The sequence below is a fragment of the Pristiophorus japonicus genome, chromosome 8 (genome assembly GCF_044704955.1).
Source record: "Pristiophorus japonicus isolate sPriJap1 chromosome 8, sPriJap1.hap1, whole genome shotgun sequence".
Taxonomy (NCBI): domain Eukaryota; kingdom Metazoa; phylum Chordata; class Chondrichthyes; family Pristiophoridae; genus Pristiophorus; species Pristiophorus japonicus.
This window is the reverse complement of record NC_091984.1, coordinates 89,875,966-89,899,690: the sequence shown is the minus strand read 5'-3', so window position 1 is coordinate 89,899,690 and position 23,725 is coordinate 89,875,966. Positions and strand designations below refer to the sequence as shown.

Here is a 23,725-nt window from a genome sequence, read left to right as displayed (position 1 = left end):
TTTGTCATTGGAGGACCGGGCCCACGTGTTCCCTGGGATCTGTGGCCCTTTAGCTGCTGACCGCCTCGAGGCCCGAGATTCAAACTCTCCACAGCCTGGGCGCCTGGAGGTACTTTTGGAATCATTTTGCAGGTCGGAGGTATACTGTGCAATTTCTAGGTCGTTATGTATATTTAAGTGTAAAAATCTACAGTTATTATTTTTTGTGCTGTTTGTTTGAAAATGTGTTGCCTAGCCAGGCCTTCAAACTTGAAGTTCAGAACTCTCATTTATATTTATATTTAAATTCTACCAAAGTGAGCTCACCAAAGGTTCAGTTGATAAAGGCATTGAAGTTTGGAACTGAGTCATGCAGCACAGAAACAAGAAGGCTTCTGATTTTGTTCTGTGCTCGTGCCGAATTTGCTGGTGGGTGCTTTAGTTGCCCGAAGTGTTCCTTCAGTAGGGAATGGAAAATCGGCCAGGATTCATGCTTCTCATTTCTATACATTGATAACTGATGGAAGTTGCATCAGGCGAGCAAAGGTTCAGTCTTGGTTGTGGTGGGCTTTCATTGTCCAGTATTTTGCTGGCACTAACTGCCCAGGCTCGCACATGAGAACCGATGTGAGGTATGGAAGGACTCCCCATGGAACCATACCCATACCCCAACATGAGCCAGCATCTTCTGCAGGGAAGAGAAGAAAATTAGGAAGTGAAATACATTTCAAAAAGTTTCATGTTTGGTTATTTCTGTTGTTAATGTGTCCTTTTATGTTAGATAAAAGCTTGATCAGCATCCATTGGGCATATGTTTTTTTATTCTCCCATTCAGTTGTAATTTCTTTATTCAAGCAGACCTTTTGTGTTCTAACTTTGTATTATCATGACCTTCATCAAGTGCCATTCAGTATTGAAAGGTTTATGTCGACGGTCCGAGACCATAATTATGTCTCTTGAGTTTGATTAGCACAAGCCTCGTGTTTGCGATATTAATATTTAATACATTGCTCTGATTGCCTGTCTTACAGAAAGTCCCACAGTCATGCTGTCTGCGGGCAGCTTCTCGTCTCCATTTGAGCACCTGAGTCAAGCAGAGACCAAACGTATGGTGGAACACTACACTGCCTATCTGAGTGATAACACGCGTCTCATCGCCAATCCAGGACTTAAAGTGCGTTTCTTCATAAAACTTTCTAGAAGTGTGCCACTATGTTATTTCACAATTTTTGGTTGAGGGCCAAGCATCAATCGGAATGGCAAGATTGCGAGCAGTCTAATTCAGCTGAGAGAGTATCATAGGAATAGGATGGTGTGAACTGAACCCTATCACTTGGTGCATAGAAGCTGAGATAACTCTTGTCTCCTCATACCATTCTCTTGCTGAACTGTACTGAGCCTCCAAAGCTGGTCAGGCCCTGATCAGAAACTCAGAGGTATGTGGAGCAGCAAGTCTGCCAAAAGCCAACGGTGAAGAGGAGACAGTGTCCCCTGAATTGTATTATGGTTTATTTTGTTGTATTATATGTTGAGCAGAAATGGAAAATGAGGCCATTTATACTGGAATGCTTAGGGCCCGAAGTTGGTGGACAATACCGCCCGCGGGTGGTATGTCCACCAACTATTGAGTAGACTGGGTCTTTACCCGTTGGAGTTCAGAAGGATGAGGGGTGATCTTATAGAAACATTTAAAATAATGAAAGGGATAGACAAGATAGAGGCAGAGAGGTTGTTTCCACTGGTCGGGGAGACTAGAACTAGGGGGCACAGCCTCAAAATACGGGGGAGCCAATTTAAAACCGAGTTGAGAAGGAATTTCTTCTCCCAGAGGGTTGTGAATCTGTGGAATTCTCTGCCCGAGGAAGCAGTTGAGGCGAGCTCATTGAATGTATTCAAAGTCACAGATGGATAGATTTTTAACCAATAAGGGAATTAAGGGTTACGGGGAGCGGGCGGGTAAGTGGAGCTGAGTCCACGGCCAGATCAGCCATGATCTTGTTGAATGGCAGAGCAGGCTTGAGGGGCTAGATGGCCTACTCCTGTTCCTAATTCTTATGTTCTTATGGGCTGCCGACATACCGCCCAAAATCGCGAAATTGATCGAAAAATACCCACGTACCACCCGGCGGAAAATTTATCAGTGACATGCCGCCAGGCGGTTTGCATACTGTCCGCCCATGCACACTGCTGTCATACCATCCAAAATTGCCAAATTGATGACACCGCTGACCCTGCAGACCGCCCTGAAAAGGGTGGTTTTAAGTCGATCTTCAGTTGGCGGAGTGCATCTTTACCTGGGAAATATTTTTAAATCTCTCACCCTCCCCCGTCTCTTTCCCCCCCCCCCCCCCCCCCCCCAGTAGCGATCTCCCCCCCAAGTAGCGCTCTCTGTCGTCTCCCACCCCTCCAGAAGCGATCTCCCGTCACAGGTATCTCCCCCCACAACAGCGATTTCCCCCGCCCCACCCATATACCTGCACAGCGCTCTCAGGCCAGCAGTCTCTGTGGATTCTCGTCTGTGTCTCTCGGGGGGGCGGGTGGGCAGAGCTTTGCAGCAGCATGTCGAGTGCACAACTCGGGACCCAAAGGTTCCCGAGTGAAAAGGACTCACCGCCTGCACAGCGCCAGCTGCATTCTGCTGGGCATACCGCCCTAGAAAAAAGTGACCAAAATCATGCACACACCGCCCCAGCGGTACCCGGCAGTATGAAACGACTTATCGCCGAGAAAAGGGCGGCCGAACAATTTCAGCCCCTTAGTGTTTGTGGTTTGTAATATTGTTTAATGATGGTGTCAAACTGGGGCAAAATCAGTGACCAGTCACAGGCCAGTTTCAAATCACACGTGCACAAATTGTGTACCTTACAGGACCGCAAGGTCTTGCTAAAGAAGTGATTTGTTTTCCATAAATTGCAGTTCCCATTTTGAGAATAGTTAATATGTGTATCCTGAAGATAAATATTTCTAATCAAAGTTACTGTAAATTGGTGAAATATAAACCCTCAGTAGCCTTAAAGGGTATGAGAATGATTCCAGAGTGGTCAATGACCCATGGTATATTGCAGCAATACACACAAAGAAAAAACATCGCAAGAGTAAATACAACTTAATATTGTGTGATATACTTGTATCGTGCCTTTAATTCATCATTTAAAATTGCTCCAACCACTACCATCACCAGTACTTCACCCTATTGAAAATGCTCCCTGCAAACACAACCAATTATAGACACAATCTATAATTGAACTGCTAGATGAAGTGGGTACAGTATGACAATTCCACCACTCTCTTTCTCTCTCCCGCTCGCCCCCCCAGTCAGTACATAGAATGGAAATCCTAGTTACAGTACTGAATTAGGAGTAGCTGTGAATTAAAACTTCGCTTCTCAGGAATTTGCTCTCATCTGCCAAATTTTGAGAGATTTATACATTGAAGATTAATGTTAAGTGCTTCCCTGAACTTTCTTGTTCCTCCTAAGCTAAAAATGCCCAATCTTCTTCCTCCCTATATCTGCACTGTATTGAAATTATGGCTCCCTGCAGTATCTTTTAACTTACTCTTCCGAGGATCTCAAAACTGGCACTACTTTCATTCCTCTATCTTTCCTTTCTCTTCCAACCTTTTAAAACCCAAGCTTGACATCACCTAATCATAGTTCTCGATTTACCTCATCTTATCTCCCACTCTTTTTGACCTTGGTTGTGTCCTGATCTGTGACCCTTGACCCTTCATTAGTTTCCTCAATTTAAAAAAATAATTCTCAAAAGGGAACAGATCAGGTATTCACTTGTATGAAATCAGGCAAATTATCTTTCCCTAGCCTGGATAAATTGGAACACTGAAATCTGCACACAATCCTTTTTTATATATGAGGGAACTGTCTTTACAATATCCTACAGTCTGTTTAAAAAGCGTATTCACAGGATTGATTCACAGCTTTGAAACCTCTCGGGCATATCTTTAAGAAGCCTTGTGTGTTTTTTTTTCTGCCTGTGTGTAGTCCTCTGTCAGAAACGAAGTCATGGCTACCAGTCACGTAACAGATGAATGGATGTCACAAATGGAAATCAGTATCCTGAACAGTTACATTGTTCGGCGTTACATAGCAACGCCCAATGGGGTGCTCCGGATTTACCCTGGTTCTCTCATGGATAAAGCATTTGATCCCACCAGGAGACAGTGGTGAGTTTTACATGATCCACAGGAAGAGTTTTCCAGATAGCCTTAAAAGCAAAGCCTCTTTTTAAAAAAAAAATGTTTGTGTCTCGCCACAGTGAGCACGGCCTGTCCTCACACTGAAGTGATTAATGATGCTATTTGTGTTCATGTACTTAACATTTCTTTTTGTTGATGCAGCTAAAAATATTTGTTGATTTTATTTGTATTTGTTTTGAATTCAATAATTCCCTTGGTAGCCTGTTTTTCCACTTGAGCATGCTGCATAGAAAATATTGGCTGTGTTTCTTCTATGACTGACGGTAACTTGTGTAACTCAAGATTAGCAAATGCTCCTTCGTAATTGTGTTACCACTTCAATCAACAAATTGCCTTCACAATATTTCTCTCCTCCCTTGCACACTCTCCCATCTTCGCCCATCCCCCCATAAGTTTTCCTTTCCACTATTGAAAGTGTAAATTCTTATGGAGTATGATCCCTCTAGTACCTCACCCAAAATTGCCATTCTTCCTGTGTGAACTTCGGCACTGAGAGTTGACAAGCCATTCAACTGTGGGGGGCAATACAACAAGCTCTGTTGTGGCCTCGCTCAGGAGTTATGCACGGATTTTCAACAGAGTAGTGATCTGGAGAGCAGGAGACTCTCCCTTCTCCAGCTTAGAATTATTGAGGCCAGATATGGTGCCACTCTGTTGCTCTTGCTAATATGTTGATAGTCAAACCAGTCGTAATAAGAACAAAGACCGGTATAAAAAGTGTGTGGCTGGTGTGCCTGAGCCATGATATGGTGGTACATGGTCCTTGTGTTGTTGCTTATCTCAGTCATGTTTATTTTGGGGCGGAGCTTGCACTGAGGCCATTCATATCCCTGCAGGAAAGGAAACACACAAAAAAGTGCCAACGTGGTGGCTCTCTGTCACTTCCCAGCGAGCAATATTAGTGGAAGCTTGGGAGCAGGATGGTGTGGAGTAACATAACTGAGGGGAAGAATTTTGCCCTCGTTAAACAAAAAAAAATCTCAAGTTTTTAATATTGTGCTTAGTAAGTTTTTTATTTTGTGAAATTGTACTGTTTTCACTAGGTATCTCCATGCAATGGCTAACCCAGCTCTGATTACCTTCACTGGCCCGTACCTTGATGTTGGAGGAGCTGGTTATGTGGTCACTCTCAGCCACACTATTCATTCTTCCAGGTAAACTTTAGAATTTAAGGACCCAAATTTGGCCCTCCGTTTTTTTCGGCGCACTTGCGTGAGGTGCACCGACTTTCTACTCTCAAAACGGCGCCGAAAAGATATCGCCGTATTCTCCCCGCTCTGTCGACTGTCCTTGTGCTTGGCGCGGCGTGGCAATTACAGCGGGGGGCAGAGCTGGGGCCCTGCGCTCAAAAGAGTGCCGGCAGCTCAACGCATGCGCACTGGCGATGTCGCGCATGCGCAGTAGCTCCCCTTCAGCATGGGACCCGATGCCGGGCAGTCATTGTTGCTGGGTGGAAGGGGGGGCCAACAAGCCAAGCGCCTTTCTTCAGCAGCCAGCTTGGCCGGCTAGTTAAAAGTGGAGCAGCAAGCAGCCAGCCAGCCAGCGGGTGGAAAACTTCGATCGACCATTCTGTCTGGTGCGGCCGCGGCTGGAATGGGCTTGGGCTTACCGGTGCATTCTCCTGCTGGTGCGTTCTCCCGCCCCTAGTCCTGGCCGAAGGGCTTGCCAGTGCATTCTCCTTCCTGCCGGTGCGTTCTCCTGCTGGTGAGTTCACCTGCCCCTATCCCGGGCCAAGTGGCCTCCCGCACCAGCCGGCCCGCTGACTTCCCGGGCCGAGTTACGAAGGTAGGACTTAAGTTTAATTTTTAATTTATTATTGATGGTTTTTTATGCTTCTTGAATGTTGTTGTGAAGGTGTTTAGTGCTTTGCAAGGTCCTCTCCGTATCCCTTCCCCCCCCCCCGCCCCCCCCCAATCTCTGGCTACCTGCGCTGATTTCTTAACTCTACGTAAGGGTTTTCTGTGGCCGCATACGCTGGCCTAAGTTAGTTTGGAGCAATTATTAGCTGTCCAAACTGGTTTAAATGGCCAAAACAGGCATAGGTGGCTGGTAACGCCCCTTTTTTGAAGAAAAAACAAAACTAAAAAAAATCCTAACTACACTTACACTGCCGTAAATTGAATGTGCAGAATGGAGATTTTTAAGATACTCTAGAAAAATCAAGTTGCTCCAATCCTGGGCAAATTTGGGCCCTAAATATCCATCAAGGCATTAATTCTATACAATGTGTTAAAGGAGCATCATCTTTGTGAAGATGCTTAATAAACCTTTTTTAAAATTTAAAAACACACACATGGATCAAGATTATTGCATGAGAAAGGATGTGACAAACTACATGACTTTTTTCCCTGAAGTTTTATTTTTAAAACAAGTTTTTCAAGTTTTCCCTTTAATTTTTCCATAAAACTAACCTGATCAGTGGTACCTCTGTTCCAATTTCATTAAATGGTCCCATTTATTATTGATGAAGCTTTTATTTTTTTTTTAAAAAGAAGTTGAATTGTAGCAGTACTGTTGGCCATGTTACGAGGATACGATCTGCTTACCTTGCTCATTGTATATTGATTTCCAAATAATTACTGAAGAATGGTTTGTGTTGGATTTGCATGAAAGTTGAGATCAAATGAAATGTGGCAAAAATAGCCAAGATGCACCTTTGTCTAGGTAGACATTGGTGTAAAGTGTGTCAAAGTATTATTTTGTTTTTTTTCCTCCAAAGATCTCTTTCAGCACCAGGACATGCTGTAGCAGTGATGGGCGTTGACTTTACACTGCGATACTTCTATAAGGTCCTTTTGGATTTGTTACCCATCTGCAATCAAGATGGAGGCAATAAAATCAGGTAGCTCCATGACAGGGTTACTCAACTCGATAAAGACCCAGGGTCTATTGAGGAGACTATTCAGAACAGTCATTTGTAACTGATCTAAAAGAAAATTTCCACAGTTCTACTGTGCCGTGTAGGTGTCCAGGTAGGAGGCACATATTGGCATTTTTCCAGCTCTAGGTGGAGGCTGTATATCATCTGTTCAGATTGACATATATCCATCTGGTTCATTTTTAATGTACCCTATATTTTTAAAAAAATGAAGATTGTCTAGCTCTGCTTTTTATTTGATCAGAACTTGTGAAAAGAAATGTTTTGATAGCCTACTATATTCTAATGTTAGCTGTTCAATTGTTTGTCATGGAAGCTCTCCTGGAATCTCTTTGCACTGTGATTGGCTTTCTTTCAATAGGTGCTTTATTATGGAGGATAAAGGTTATCTCTTGGCACATCCAACTTTGATTGACCCCAAAGGCCATGCTCCTGTGGAACAACAACATATCACCCATAAGGTACTGAAAGAATCGCTTGTGCATTTAGTTCTTCAGAGGTTTAATTTTAAATACAGTAGAACATCATTGTAAACCACCAATGAAACTGCTCAAAACTTGGTCAACTTAGTGAGTGGCTGACTTGGAGGGACTCATTCTTGTTCCAGTAATCCTTAGGTGACACCAAGTGTGTGTGGGTATTTTTGAAAAACAATGGGGAAACATTTTTCATAAACTGGAAAGATTTCTTCGGTGGTAAATGGGATTTCTTTGGTGTTGTGTTGTCTCCAAGATAATGGGCTCAATTTTGGCCACTTGAGATTTCTGGCATACTTACCAAAGGTGTGCCAGTTTTCTACACGTGGAAGTGCTCCAAAAATCTTCGGGACGATTTTGGCCGCTGTCCCGGGTCTTCTAGCTGCTGGTGTGGCATGGCGTGGCGACAGGGTCTGTGGTCGGAGCCAGCGTCCTGCACTGGAAACGGTGCCGGGATACTGGACATGCGCAGTAGAATCGGGTCAGTGGGTGAGAGAGCTGCAGCTTCAACTGACCGCGCATGCGCAGTAGAATCGGGTTGCTGTTAGTGGAGAAGTTAGGAAAATCAATAAGCCTTGGGTCAGCTGCAGATAGAATCAAAAAGCAACATTGCAGCTTATCGTTTTATTAGATCCAGCTGATCTTCTGTTTTCTATTAGAGAATTGAGTCGTCTCCCCTTCAGCTTCCCGATACTTTGCTACGTTTCTGCCGAGCCCAGCCCAGCCCCTCCTTCCCCCCCCCCCCCCCTTTCCTTCCGCCTCCCGATGTGTCTTTGCCGGCCGCCCCTTTCCCAGATCAAATGGCCTTCCGTACAGGTCGGCCCTCTGCCTTCCCCGGTTGAGTTCAATTCAAGGTAGGATTTACTACAATTATTTATTTGTTATTCAACCTGAGTTCTTTATTTTTATTGAGTTATTTCAACTTTTATTTGCAATATTTGGTGCTTGGGTGCAGGTCCTTACTTACTTATTAACTGGCCGCAAAGTTTTTCAGAGCTTGTCACATATGCTGACCTAAGTGGATTTGGAGTAACTTTTAGCTGGCCAGAATTTCCTAAATGGCCAAAACTGGCGTGTGGCTGGGAACGCCCCCTTTTGAAGAAAAAAAACCTGAACTAAAAAAAATCATACCTAACTGAGTTACTCTGGAGCAAGTTGATTGGAGAAAATGGTGTTTTATTAGAATGGTGTTGGTTTGCCAGAAAAACCAACTTACTCCAAAAAAATTAGAGCAAGTCATGGCCAAAATTGAGCCCAATGTACCTGGAGATAGAATCTTGGAATGGATTTGATTCTCTATGGCAGATTAGATAATCCGAAACCAGAATCAGACACCTGTACTTGAGGGCATCGTTGATGATTGACCATTGAAGCTGGGTAATTGATGGGTCCTAGAGAGGCACCGTACGCCTATCACTAGGGGCTTGGATTTTTCCCAGTGATTTCAAATAACCCTGCAACCCAATTCTCTAATTCAGTGTTGTCCGATACATTAGCCACTAGCCAGATGTGGCTAATTGGGAAGCCAGATGTGGCTAACTGCATTTCTGATTTGTAAATTAAAAAATGAGTAATAGGCACAGTTGTTGAGCATGTGATAATACTCATTTGCATGCCATATGCATGTGTACTTTAACTTTTTTTGCGTTTATTGGTAAAATGGTAAGACGAAAAGCAGAATATGCGAGTGTTTCCTGATTGTTGTGCGTGATTTCTTCCTTGACTACTGAATGGTGATAGATATTTATTAAGTAAATATACCCGTGAAGCACATTTATCTCTGTTGTGTGTAAGGAGTATTTCACTAAAATTAGTGCATATGGCGAAAATGGTGTCTCCATAACCACATCTGTGGCTAGTCAGTAATTTCTGTTGGACAACGCTGCTCTAACTGTTACAGTGGCCCTAGGTGAACAATTGGTGAAAACCATACCAGTGCTCTGTGCTGATAACCAATTAATCTCCAGCAGTGCCCCTGTGGATAATTGGAGCCAGTTAACCCCAACCTGATCTTGGAGAAGTGGAATGTGCCCCGACGGAGAACATGCACTCCATATGTATGGATAAATCAGTCATTTGGTTTGAGTGCTCATATCATGATGTATTTCTGTGCCTTCACAAGAAGAGGAGAAATAAATTGTAGGGGATGACAAAAACATTTGAGAAGGGTGAAGATGCAATGGGCTACGATTGCAACAAGTACCTCTCTACTTTCCCTGGTGTCAGAAACATGAAGAAGACCTAATCATCTCATTGTACAATGTTATGGCAGAGTCCAAACTAATTGTTTTTCTTTTTTTTTTCTGGTCAGGAACCTCTGGTGGCGAATGACATTCTAAACCATCCCAACTTTGTGAAGAAAAATCTATGCAACAGTTTCAGTGACAGGACAGTGCAACGATTCTACAAATTTAACACCAGCATTGTAGTAAGTCTGCTTTTAAACAGCCTGTATGTTGAAAGTAGAATCAGCTGTGTTCTGTAGATTATTGTTTGGATCATTTGAATGCTATCCATGAATATGAATTGAGAGCTCTGTTTTTTAAAAAAAATTATAGATTTCAACTTCAAACAATCAAACGGAGGTGGATTTAATGAATTTTTCTTGCTTATAATGCATCTAATGGTTTATTGAAGGGATGTTTTAATTCCTCTTCTTTATCACCACCCCCGCCCCACCTCTTCAGCTCCACTTTTTTTTTTCCAATAAAACTTCATGGAACTGTGCCCTAAATAATTGTTCTGTCCTAATTCCCAAGGCATTGCACTGGGTGACCAGAGGAGCATGCACGGAAACTCTCGGGAAGTCTGCTCATCTGAGGCGCAGGGGAATTTTCTCTGCTGTTATGTCTGTGAGATCAGAAACTCAGCTTTGTGGGCACTGAAGGCTGCTTTTTTTTGGTCACTGGCTGCCCGTTCTACTGGCATAAATCAGGCAGCAGGGACTGGAATATTGGTAGGAATTCCGTTCCACTGGAACCCTGCCCACAATGCATTGGGACCTTTTCTGAGGAGCGGGGGTAGCAGCGTCAAACAGGCAAATGTTTTATTTAACTAATAGGGTGTGGAGCCATCCTGTATGACATTTCTCAAAGTTTTGGCTGCAGGATATCAGATATAAATAACACCGATGTGAAATAAGCATCCAAGAGCTGTGAGGTATTGGTAACGATACAGAAAGTCAAAGACACAGTAGAAAGAAAATACTTGCATTTTTTAAACGCCTTTCACAACCTCAAGACATCCCAAAGCTCTTTTCAGGCAATTGAGCATTTTTACAGCACAGCACAGCAAGATCCCACAAACAGCACTGTTTGTGATGTTGGTTCAGGAATAAATATTCGAGAGAACACCCCAGGCTCTTCAAATAATGCCATGGGATCTTTTACATCCACCTGAGAGGGCTAGAAGGGGCCTCAATTTAACCTCTCATTTGAAAACCTCCGACAATGCAGCGTTTCCTCAGTACTGCACTGGCGTGTCAGGCTAGATTACGTGCTCCAGTCCAATGAGTGAGACTTGAACTCACAACCTTCAGACTCCGAGGTGAGCATGCTACCACTGAGCTATGGCTAAAAGTAATGTTCAGGCAAGATTATTTCAGCCATTTTGTAACTTTTTGTCGTCATGATTTTTTTTTCCTGTTGGAACTTAAGTTCTTATGAACATTAAGCCAAATGCTGGGGAAAAATATGTCCCTTACATCATTGGGAAATTAATTGGTGCTAGTAATGAGAATCTCCCTATCTGAGGTATTTGGAAGAAGTGAAGGATGCCAGACAGGGCAAGCTGCAGGAGAGACGATCTCTGCCCAGTGACTGGTAACCCCACAGCTGCATCTGTAGAGAGAAGTTAACATACCTCACGTTGGCAGACGGTTACTGCATGCAAAGGCTCCTCTTCACAAAGGAAGCTACAACAGCAGACTGTAGGCATCACTAATTTGCGTGAATGCCTGACTAACCCTACCTTTTGGGTGCTTCCTCAGAAGCATCTCAGTTGCAGCATATTATACTTTTAGTGACACTGCATGAAGAATAGTTTTTCAGGATGATCAATAGCCAGTCTATTCTGATTGGTCACACACATTAAGCTGTCTCCAATCTTTTCTGCAGCCCCTGGCAATGACCAGAGGGAACTATCCCTTCAGGGTGTAGGTTTCGATATTATCATCATGCCCAATGAAAAGTTTTGCCAACTGCAGCAAGGACTCCTAAAGCTACCATCAAGCACAGGACTGGAACGTCCAGCAACCATAATCATCAGCTGTTCCCTGAAACTTGGCTTTACCCCTGGGCACTGGGCACAAATCATCTCTCGTGCAATTTCAATGCTGACCTATGGGGATGATGCATTGTGTTGGCACAGAGGGCCACCCACCTCACGAGCAGCTCACACAGCACCATATTTGCTTCAGCAGCCATCAAAACTGGTTTAGATCTGGATAGCTGTGACATTGGACTGCAGTCTTGAGTCTGAAAAATGCCTTTCCCTTCTTAGTCCCTTTCCCTGGCATGTCAGTTGAGATGCCATTTGAGCCTTTCCAAACGCTTTCAGAATTTTTGACCTGCCATTTTGTCCCTTTTATAATTTTCCCCTTTACCTTACATTTCACATGCATGCAATGTTCTGCTCCCACCACCAATGTGCTGCATTCAACCATCGAAATCTGCACCTAAAGCTATGCAAATAAGTTAAGCTTGGAAAATTGTCTAAAATTTACCACTAGCCACTTGGTCTGAACTACACACAGGAACAGGACCCCATGCTCATTTTTCTCTCTAGCCCAAGGGCGATGAGGCCAAATATAGCACCACGACAGTTACCCTTTCAACTTAACACAGACTTGTGTTTGAGCTTAGGTCCTGGTCTGTATCGCACAGTAACATGACAAGTGCCACATTTTTCCTTTGGGCTAGTTGGTATCTGAAGAATTTATTGAAGGGTTATGCTTGTGTTTTCTCCATGTTATTAATATATACTTCTTTGTTGATAGGGTGATCTGACCAACCTTGTCCATGGTAGCCATTGTTCAAAGTACCGATTGACCAGGATTCCTGGCACCAATGCGTTTCTTGGAATTGTTAATGAAACGTGTGATGCGCTTGCTTTCTGTGCCTGCAGTATGGTGGACAGGCTTTGTCTAAACTGTCACAGGTCAGTGAGGTGCTATGATATCTATGCTGTTATAGATACAAGGTGCAATATTGCACAAAATTAATCAGTTAATAAATTAATATTAGTGATTATCAAATCCTATGACACAATCATGTGATTGTGGCTATTGTTTTTTGCCATGACATTCTTGCTGGCAAAAAATGAAAACAGTTATATGAAATTGAAATTTAAAGTTCTGCAAATTCATAGCTGGTCAGTCAGCATCTGAAAGAGAAAGATCAGTTAGAGTTTTAGATGGAACTCTTCATTAAAGCCTTATCCTTTCTGTTCTATATGCTGCCAGATCATAGTCAGAATAACTTGGTGTGGTTTCAAGCAGTAGCACGTATTGAGATTGTGGTGAATCTGTGACAGTATCAAGATTATTTTGTATTTGGCACAGTAATTTGGGCAGAAATGTGTGTGTGTGTGTGACTCCAGCTAATGTCAGAATTACTCTGCAAAAGTGGTTAAAGTGTTACTTGTGTAGCAGTGATTTTGAAAAACCTCACTTAAATGCTCTGCATTAGAAACATAAAAACATAGAAAATAGGTGCAGGAGTAGGCCATTCGGCCCTTCGAGCCTGCACCACCATTCAATAAGATCATGGCTGATCATTCACCTCAGTACCCCTTTCCTGCTTTCTCTCCATATCCCTTGATCCCTTTAGCCGTAAGGGTCGTATCTAACTCCCTCTTGAATATATCCAACGACTGTGATCAACAACTCTCTGCGATAGGGAATTCCACAGGTTAACAACTCTCTGAGTGAAGTAGTTTCTCCTCATCTGAGTTCTAAATGGCTTACCCCTTATCCTTAGACTGTGTCCCCTGGTTCTGGACTTCCCCAACATCGGGATCATTCTTCCTGCATCTAAACTGTCCAGTCCTGTCAGAATTTTATATGTTTCTATGAGATCTCCTCTCATCCTTCTAAACTCCACTGAATACAGACCCAGTCGATCCAGTCTCTCCTCATATGTCAGTCCTGCCATCCCGGGAATCAATCAGGTGAACCTTTGCTGCACTCCCTCAATAGCAAGAACGTCCTTCCTCAGATTAGACCAAAACTGAACACAATATTCCAGGTGAGGCCTCACTAAGGCCCTGTACAATTGCAGTAAGACTTCCCTGCTCCTATACTCAAATGCCCTAGCTATGAAGGCCAACATACCATTTGCCGCCTTCACCACCTGCTGTACCTGCATGCCAACTTTCAGTGACTGATGTACCATGACACCCAGGTCTCATTGCATCTCCCCTTTTCCTAATCTGCCGCCATTCAGATAATATTCTGCCTTCGTGTTTTTGCCCCCAAAGTGGATAACCTCACATTTATCCACATTATACTGCATCTGCCATGCGTTTGCCCACTCACCTAACCTGTCCAAGTCACCCTGCAGCCTCTTAGCGTCCTCCTCACAGTTCACACCGCCACCCGGCTTAGTGTCATCTGCAAACCTGGAGACATTACACTCAATTCCTTCATCTAAATGATTAATGTATATTGTAAATAGCTGGGGTCTCAGCACTGAGCCCTACGGCACCCCACTAGTCACTGCCTGCCATTCTGAACTGGTGAGAAATAAGCAAATGTTGATGTCCATTACAGCATTTAACAGGAAGATGGGTTGCAAAATATCAGTGCCTGATCTTGAAATCTATCCGGTCAGTCAGTGAATCACCTGCGATGGCTTCTCTTCCCGCTCCTGCATCGTTACCTCTGGTATCCCCCAAGGATCTATCCTTGGCCCCCTCCTTATTCTTATCTACATGTTGCCCCTCGCCGACATCATCTGAAAACACAGCGTCCGTTTCTACGTGTACGCTGATGACACCCAGCTCTACCTCACCACCACCTCTCCACTGTCTCATAATTGTCAGACTGCTTCTCCGACATCCAGTACTGGATGAGCAGAAATTTCCACCAACTGAATATTGGGAAGACACAAGTAATTGGGCCTGAAATTCCAGTCGGAGCCGCCTTTTGGACGAACGCCTCTGACCCGAGAATTTTTTCCGAATTTACCTGGTGATCCCGGAGGTGCCTGTGATTGTGGTAGGGAGGCCTTCTCTTCCTGCACTTCGGAGCGCGCTCCCGTCCTCAATGTTCGGACACAGAAGGTGCAGTCTGGTTGTGCAGTCACACCTATCAGGTACAGTATTCTGATTAATAGCAATGAGAACTCGGTATCTACGAGTTCTTATTGCTGTTAATGAAAAAAAACACACTAAACAAAACATAAAAAATAAAAAACACACCACATATTTAACATTAATTTAAATTAAAGTTAATAAATGTGTTTTTTTTTTAAATTGTAATTATTTTTCAGATTTTTAATAAAGTTTTTAATTAGTTTTAAAATAAACTTACCTTAGTGGGCAGGGTTTTTAACAAAAATGTGTTTTGAAATTTTTTTTTTAAATTCTTACACTGGTAAAAGTAGGCTATGCGCCTGCTTTTACCAGGCGCAAGAGTTTTAAGGACAAAAGATGGGCAAATAGCGCAATCTTGCCCATGCGAATATCCTTATTGCCAAGATGCATTGGATCTGTCGAGCCAGAACTTGACAGATCGCAAAATCTGGCTTTTGACGCATGCACATTGTATGCCAAAAACCGGCTTTTGCGATGCCTCCCTGGGTCCGTACACACTCTGTGCAGACCCAGGGAAGCCGGAATTTCAGGCCCATTGTTTTCAGTCCCCAATATGAACTTCATTCCCTAGCCATTGGCTCTCCCTCATCCCTCTCCCTGGCAACTGTCTGAGGCCGAACCAGACTGTTCGCAACCTTGGTGTCATATTTGACCCTGAAGTGAGCTTCCGACAACATGGCCGTGCCATCACTAAGACTTCCCATTTCCACCTCTGTAACATCGTCCGACTCCGCTCCTGTCTCAGCTCATCTGCTGCTGAAACCCTCATCCATGACTTTGTTACCTCTAGACTGGACTTTTCCAACACATTCCTGGCTGGCCTCCAACATTCTACCCTCTAAACTTGAGGTCATTCAAAACTTGGCTGCCTATGTCCTAACTCGCACCAAGTCCCGTTCACCCAACACCGCTGTGCTCACTGACCTACATTCTGGAACATCGGGTCCTTCATTGAAACATCTGTGAACTCTCGTGGAAGCAAGTCACCCTCGTTCGAGGGACCACCAATGATGATGATGATGACGACATTAGCTGGTTAAGCCATGCCTCGATTTTACAATTCTAATTCTTGTTTTCAAATCCCTCCATGTCCTCATCCCTCCCTATCACTGAAATCTCCCCCAGCCCACAACCCCTGAGATATCTGAGCTCCTCCAATTCAGGCCTCTTGAGCATCCCTGACTTTAATTGCTCCACCATCGGCGGCTGTGCCTTCAGTTGTCGAGGCCTCAAGCTCTGGAATTCCCTCCCTAAACCTCACTGCCTCATTACCTCTCTTTCCTCCTTTAAGACACTCCTTAAAAACCTACCTCATCTACCCTAATATCTCCTCATGTGGCTCGGTGTCAAATCTAGTTGTTACTGAGATCGAGCAAAGTGCTATAAATTGTGTACTAAAGTGTACAGGATTGTAGTTTGAAACATTACTCACTTAATGCTGCATTGCCCTACAGTCCTTGGCCTGCAAATTTTGTGGACCCTTTTAAAGGAGCAGATGTGGTGGGGCATAACTTCTGCCCACCATTTTTCCCCTACCGTTGACTCCATCCCATTTTGCAGGGATGGGGTTATTTGTTTCTTGGGGTGGGCGGCCTGGATCTGCAGAGGATACCGGAAAGCACAAGGCCCTCATGGGGCTGAAGATTGAAGTTGTTTTTTTTTTAATGGTGAGACAGCATATCGAAGATAATGGGTTTTTCTAGGCTATATCCTTTTTGCTCCTTAAATTCTTTAGAACGTCCACAATAGAACTCCCACCTGCACTCGGCATAGGTGGAATCTGCTGGGCTTGACAGATATGAGAATGATTCCATTCCTGAGAAAACCTCTAGCTACAAATCAAAACTACTGCTGGGCATTGAGGGCGGGACAGAAGGTGCACTGCCTCGCCCTGCCCCGCCCACCCCGCCTCGTGCCTCTGCCATCAGGATTTTTTTCACGTGACAAATGAAATGGAAACCTGTTGGATCCAGGCTCCACCACAAATTGTGGGCCCCCACACTGGAATCATGCTACATTTCTATCCTCCTTGGCCCCCAGAATTTTGGATCCATTGGGTTTTCCTGATATGCACTGTTCCAAATTAGGCAGTTTAAATTTACAGTCCCCAAAGGGGAAGTACTCTTTATTACAGCACAAATCCCATATGCTTGTAGACTGTACTTTATAGTACATTGATTGGACTTAATAAACTCCTATGAGGGATAGTTGATGTTGCAATGTTTCACATTAGTTTCTTACACTAATGTGTTGTCTCCTTATTGTGTGAATCACCACAGGAATACTATCCAGCAAGTGAGTTACCATCTCTGAACCAGTCACTATATTAAATATTACATACAAGTTACTTTGAGGGTGTTTGACTTGGATGTGCAGATGGCTTTTTGCACATGAGGGTGTGATCTCATAATTAATGAGAAAGCGTGTTTTCAGTTGGACACTAGAAATTCATGTGCCTGTTCAAAAAAAAATTGTTGAAAGCCTGAGAATGCTGTTCTCTTGTAATAAGCTGATTTTCTGCAGTTAATAACCAGCTTCTTGTTTTTGTTCAGAATGGAACAGAATGAATGCGAGTGCCCCTGTGAATGCCCCCTGGAGGTGAACGAGTGTACTGGCAACCTGACCAATGCTGAAAGCAGGCAAGATTTATTCCAATTTTTTTAAGTGACGTTGTCCTGGTAAAATGACTGGCATAATTTTCTCACTGATTTATAACTGCTTTAAAAAAAAGTCTCGAGTACTGCACTTGTTGAATTCTCGACTTTACCCAGGAGCTAATTTGGTGGTTGAAAGTTTGTAAGAACATGCTGCTCCAGGAGCAAAGCTTGTCTGAAAGAAAATAGAGGCTTCTTTAAATAGTAGATGTCAGAACGGCTTTGTGGGTAAATTCACTGCCCTGTGTAGTAGAGATACACAGTTCAGAAAGATTCCCCATTTCATCCTTGGCCTGTTCTGAGTTAGCTGAACTCAGCTGGAGCAGCACTGAGGTGCGACTATCGCTTCAGTACTCGTGTTAGGGAGAAAGAAAAATTCAAACAGGATTTCCGCTCCTGCTCACCATCAGTGCACACATGTCTGGTAAGGACAAGATCGATTCTGTATTGTTGTCGTCCATGGTGGAATAGTTTGCCAAAACTCATTGTCTAGGCTCATTCGTGAAGAATGCATGGTTAGCCAAGGTACCAGAGTGCCGCTGAGACTTAAAATTAAAAGTGGATAATTTTTAAAACTAATAAATAACACATCAGTGAGTGCTTGCTATGTGAATAATGGATTTCTTTTTTAATAAAGCAGGAATCCTAGTTGTGAAGTGCATCAGGAGCCACTGACCCTTGCTGCCTTTGACCCCAGTCTACAAGAAAGCCTCCCACAATGCATTAACACCAGATGCAGCCAAAGGACATCGAGCGGGTAATGTTTGACATCTTACAATGCATAAATCTGGGGCCTGGTGATATGCAGAACAATCATTTTTTCTTTGCGACATAAATTTCAAGAGAGCAGATTTGTTGTTTAATTCTTGACCATCATTAAAAACTAAAGTCCAGTAGTCCTTTTTATAAAGAATTGTAAGGAATCAATATTATTTTTTAATTAATTTATGTATTTTAGTAATTTGAATGGTGGTTTCTTTTAAACGGAGTCCAAACCTATTCAAGGGAATTGGTTTGGATAAGTTACTGAACCTTATGAAAGAGCAAAATTAGCACCAGTAGCAATTGATGGTATATTAACCCATGTTGTTCCCACCAAAGTAAGGACAGCTGCTGGTAAAATTTCTGAGCCGCTGCTGCCCATCTATGCGGCATTACCTGACCTCAGCAGTTGAGTTAACTCTGTCCTAGGCTATGAAAGGGGAAAAATCAGCAAGGGTTCCTTCTCTTGATTGCTAGCCTGTGAATATTCCTGGAAAGTGTGTTGATGGTGGGTTAGGACATTCCCACCATCAAACTGCTTGGAAACTGTCTTAAGTTCACACATGGAAATTGGTCGCTTGAGTGAGTTACCAGGGGCAATTGGTGTCGACAGACCCAGTACCCAACAAGAGTCAATAGCTTGGAGAGAAAAATGGAGGTAGAGGGTAATGAAATGTCTATATCTGGCTGCCAATGGCTAATGACTGACTCCTTTATTTGTATTTCAGAGATTGTTTTGGCGTTTTAGATTGTGAATGGTGTATGGTGGATAGCGATGGAAAAACCCATCTGGATGAGCCATACTGTGCTTCCCAGAAAGAATGCTTTGGAGGAATTGTTGGAGCCAAGAGTCCATATATAGATGACATGCCTGCCTTGGGTAAGGACGGTATGATGGACATTGAGGAGGAGGGGTGGGGGGGAAGACTGAACATAATTACCCTATGACATTGTAAATCTTTTACTATCTTTGAAGCATCAATTAAACTTGCAGGAAGGTTATCCAATTAGTTATATCCCCATAAGAATATATTCAGGAAGGCAAATAACATTGAATGCTAACATTTTAAAAAGGCGGAAAAAAAATGTCGATTCAAGGAGCTTTTTGTGATGGTTGGTGTTTGTCAGGAATGAGACTGTTAGTTAAAATTATCTAACTTTTTTAAGTCGAGCAACTGTTCCATTGCCATTTTCTCATCATGGACCTATTCCCCCAATCCCCATTCCTATAGATTGAAATCCAAGTGCCACATACAAGTTTACTCAGTTGAATCCTGTTGGGCTGTGGAGGCCACTGACATCTGTCATTAGCAGCAGCTCCTTTTGGGTTGTGACACATAATTAAAATATTTAATACTTAAGCGGGGAATTACTATAAACTTTTCTCCCTCTTCTTACAGTAATTAAAATGGTTGTCTTCCCCATTGCTATTTCTTTTTCCTAACTCCCTTGATGTTGTTTCTTTCTTTCTTTTCTTACCGCTACTTTTTTTTTTACCCGGTTTGTTGGCTCTCATGTGTTTTCTAGGCCGAATTGTAATCATCTGGCAGGTGGCCTGTGTACTGTTTCATTGAGGTATATTACATCCCCAGTTGAGCACTTGTATTACCATAGTTACAGCTCATTAATCTTTGCTGAAGGCCTTGTTATTCCCAGTGAATAGAGCCTACTTGTTGATATAGTTTGGTGCAAATGCTAATCTCGTAGTTTTATCTTGTAGCCCTGAAGGCAGATGATCGTAGCTAGCTTTTTCTGAGTCAGACACCTAGTCTGGGCCTCTTCACAAGTATGGAGAGATGAAGCCCATCGCTTCCCTATCCGAGTGCAGCGCAGAATGGAAATTTCAAGTCTTGACATGACTAGGGTGCCCAAAGGCGCTCTCAGCTCACTGATCAGAATTCCAGTTCCATTATACAACACTGTCCAATACCTACAGCACTTCCCAGGTGAGCAGGCCCCCTGGGTCAGAGACACCTGTCTGCTCCACAGCACTAGAAACTATCCTGCCATCACCGATAGTCACACCGAAACTAGCTATACTACGCATTGCAATTCTTTATTTATAGTTGCTTAAAAATGAAAATGCATCAAATATTGCATGCAATAGATCTCAAAGAAGCCCTGTCCAGTGAAAAAGGGGAATCCATTTGTAAAGCCATGCACACAGTTTCAATCTGCAATAAAGGGCAAACCTGCACATATCATAGAAACATAGAAAATAGGAGCCTGCACCACCATTCAATAAAATCATGGCTGATCATTCACCTCAGTACCCCTTTCCTGCTTTCTCTCCATATCCCTTGATCCCTTTAGCCGTAAGGGCCATATCTAACTCCCTCTTGAATATATCCAATGAACTGGCATCAACAACTCTCTGCAATAGGGAATTCCACAGGTTAACAACTCTCTGAGTGAAGATGTTTCTCCTCATCTCAGTCCTAAATGGCTTACCCCTTATCCCTAGACTGTGTCCTCTGGTTCTGGACTTCCCCAACATCGGGAACATTCTTCCTGCATCTAAACTGTCCAGTCCCGTCAGAATTTTATGTTTCTATGACATCCCCCCTCCCTCATCCTTCTAAACTCCAGTGAATACAGGCGCAGTCGATCCAGTCTCTCCTTATATGTCAATCCTGCCATCCCGGGAATCAGTCTGGTGAACCTTCGTTGCACTCCCTCAATAGCAAGAACGTCCTTCCTCAGATTAGGAGACCAAAACTGAACACAATATTCCAGGTGAGGCCTCACTAAGGCCCTGTACAACTGCAGTAAGACTTCCCTGCTCCTGTACTCAAATCCCCTAGCTATGAAGACCAACATACCATTTGCCTTCTTCACCGCCTGCTGTACCTGCATGCCAACTTTCAATGACTGATGTAACATGACACCCAGGTCTCGTTGCACCTCCCCTTTTCCTAATCTGCCACCATTCAGATAATAATCTGCCTTCGTGTTATTGCCACCAAAGTGGATAACCTCACATTTATCCACATTATGCTGCATCTGCCACGCATTCATTGTTTTCTATCTGCGCTCCTCCAATTCTGGCCTCTTGCGCATCCCTGATTTTAATTGCTCCACCATTGACGGCCGAGCCTTCAGCTGCCGAGGACCTAAGCTTGGAATTCCCTCCCTAAACCTCGCTACCTCTTTCCTACTGTAAGACGCTCCTTAAGACCTACCTCTTCGACCAAGCTTTTGGTCATCTGCCCTAATATCTCCTTACGTGGCTCCGTGTCAGATTTTGTTTGATAATGCTCCTGTGAAACGTCGTGGAACGTTTTACTGTATTAAAGACGTTATATAAATGCAAGTTGTTGTCGCTTAAATGGAACTCCAGAATCCTGTTGTAATGTAGGAAGAACAGTTCTTTGTATTTTAAAATGATTTAGTATTAGTAATTTAAACGTCTTTTGTTGTTCTCCTCACCCAAAGGAGTCTGCTCTTACTGTCACCAGCCACACTCCTGTACCTCACATAAGTAACCAGTCAGTGAGCCTAGATAGTAACGGTCAAGCAGATTCTCAACTATGGGTGGGGGGTGGGGTGGGTGCAGAACAGCTGAGCTTAGTCCTGTCCTAAGCTGATGTTTGGAGGTCTCTGCTCTGCACTACCTTGCTGCTCCATCCAGGATGAAAGCTTAAAAGCTTTGAAGCCGGAGAGTGATTCTTCAGATTGTGGGCCACTGTGCCCTTCTCAATCTCTTTCTCTCTAGCGGAAAGGGCGCTAAAGGTCTGAAGGTGCTGGCTTCTCCCTGTCTGCCATCAGTGTTGCTTTGTGGTCATGTAACAAAAGATGATAGGGCTGAAATTCAGGGTTCCGATAAGGCCCGTTACTGCCGGAATACGGCGACCAGGCAGCGGAATCCAATGGCCGCTGATTTCTGGTTGAATGGTCGTCGCCAGCCAAATTCAGCAGGGTGTTTTTCTGGCGGCCCCCACTTCTGCCCCGCCACTGCCGAGCGGCCATAAGTGCGTCATCAGTGTGCGCACCGCCAGAACCACCCCCTCCCCCACCTCCGTTGAAATTCAGGCTGAAAAATTTAATGTCCACCGAGTGATGCCCCTAATCACTTCCTCTGTTGGGGCACCTTATATTCTCTGTGAGCCATGGCTGCGCTGCGGCCATTAAAAGCAGGGGCCCATTGCCGCAGCTGCCATTTTATTTTTTTTGCCAGCCGACTTCCAGATCGGCCAGGTTATTGTACCCTTGGGTTCGGCCGGGCCGCCAACAGGCAGCCTGGCACCCTCTCTTAGGTGCCAGGCTGTTGGCCCAACCGAAACCCTCCCTGGTGGCCCAGTGGCTGAACCTCAATAATTGCTGGGTTTTTTTCCCCCTCTAAAGTAGGGGCGATACGTGATAATGCAGACGCGCAATGATGTCACCACCGCTCTGCTGCTGAGTGACAGCTGCTGAGAATCTGTCCAGCTTCCAATTCCGCCCCTCACCAGCACTTATTGCCGCACTTCCGCCTCCATTATGACTGACTTCCTGGCCGCTTCAAAAAAAAAAGGGACAAAGAGCTGAATATCGATCAAGAGTCGACCTCATCCTACCCAGTGGTGAAAACGCTTTAAAAATAAATACATGTGTCAGGTTTCTGGTGGGCCTGAATTTCAGCCCCCATGTCTGCTATCCCGATCATCCATTTTTTGAGACATAATTACCAACTGCATCAATGCTGAGTTCAAGCTCCATTTGTATGTTAATGTCAAAACTATTATGTGAATATAAATCTTATTCAGATATTGAGCCAAGTAATCTGTTGGTAATTTTTTGCATTTCTAATTATAGGAGATGAGGTCATAGCATTGAACATGATCAAAAGTGCCCCAGTTGGACCCGTGGCTGGTGGGATCATGGGGTGCATCATGGTGCTCGTTCTGGCAGTGTATGCTTACCGTCACCAGATCCATAGGAGAAGTCACCAGCACATGTCTCCTCTCGCAGCACAAGGTAAGAACAGTTTCTGGCCTTTCCAAGATGTCAAAGAGTTTTTAGAATAATCTGCAGCTATTAGCAACATCTGGAATACATGGTTTGACGTGCATAAACTTGTTAGGAAGGTCTGATTGCTATAATGGAGTAAATGATTTTTACTAGGAAGGAAGAGGCAGGCTGTACTTAGCTTATGATACTGAGTTGCCAAAGTGGAACAATGTTCCATCCATCATCTTAAAAGCATGTTGGAGTTCAGTTGTTGTCCAATGCACGTGAGTGCAAAAGACAAGGCTGAAATGTTTGCAACCATCTTCAGCCAGAAGTGCCATGTGGATGATCCATCTTGGCCTCCAACTGAGGTTCCTACCATCACAGAAGCCTGTTTTCAGCCAATTCGATTCACTCCACGTGAAGAAATGAAGAAATGGCTGAGTGCACTGGATACAGCAAAGGTTATAGGCCCTGACAATATCCCGGCTGTTGTGCTGAAGACTTGTGCCCCAGAA

At 43.8% G+C, this 23,725-nt stretch overlaps 1 protein-coding gene across 3 annotated transcripts in view; it reads left to right on the top strand.

Moving 5' to 3' along the window:
• cachd1 (cache domain containing 1) overlaps nt 1-23,725 on the top strand; it is a 250,857-nt gene that overhangs the window by 207,884 nt on the left and 19,248 nt on the right. For all 3 annotated transcript variants that reach the window (XM_070887043.1, XM_070887041.1, XM_070887042.1), the window contains exons 14-24: nt 1,011-1,153; nt 3,980-4,161; nt 5,238-5,348; nt 6,914-7,036; nt 7,434-7,533; nt 9,860-9,976; nt 12,545-12,705; nt 17,415-17,501; nt 18,157-18,273; nt 19,007-19,158; nt 23,073-23,234. In XM_070887043.1, the coding sequence (XP_070743144.1) occupies nt 1,011-1,153; nt 3,980-4,161; nt 5,238-5,348; nt 6,914-7,036; nt 7,434-7,533; nt 9,860-9,976; nt 12,545-12,705; nt 17,415-17,501; nt 18,157-18,273; nt 19,007-19,158; nt 23,073-23,234 (1,455 nt within the window). The remainder of the gene's footprint in view (nt 1-1,010; nt 1,154-3,979; nt 4,162-5,237; nt 5,349-6,913; nt 7,037-7,433; nt 7,534-9,859; nt 9,977-12,544; nt 12,706-17,414; nt 17,502-18,156; nt 18,274-19,006; nt 19,159-23,072; nt 23,235-23,725) is intronic.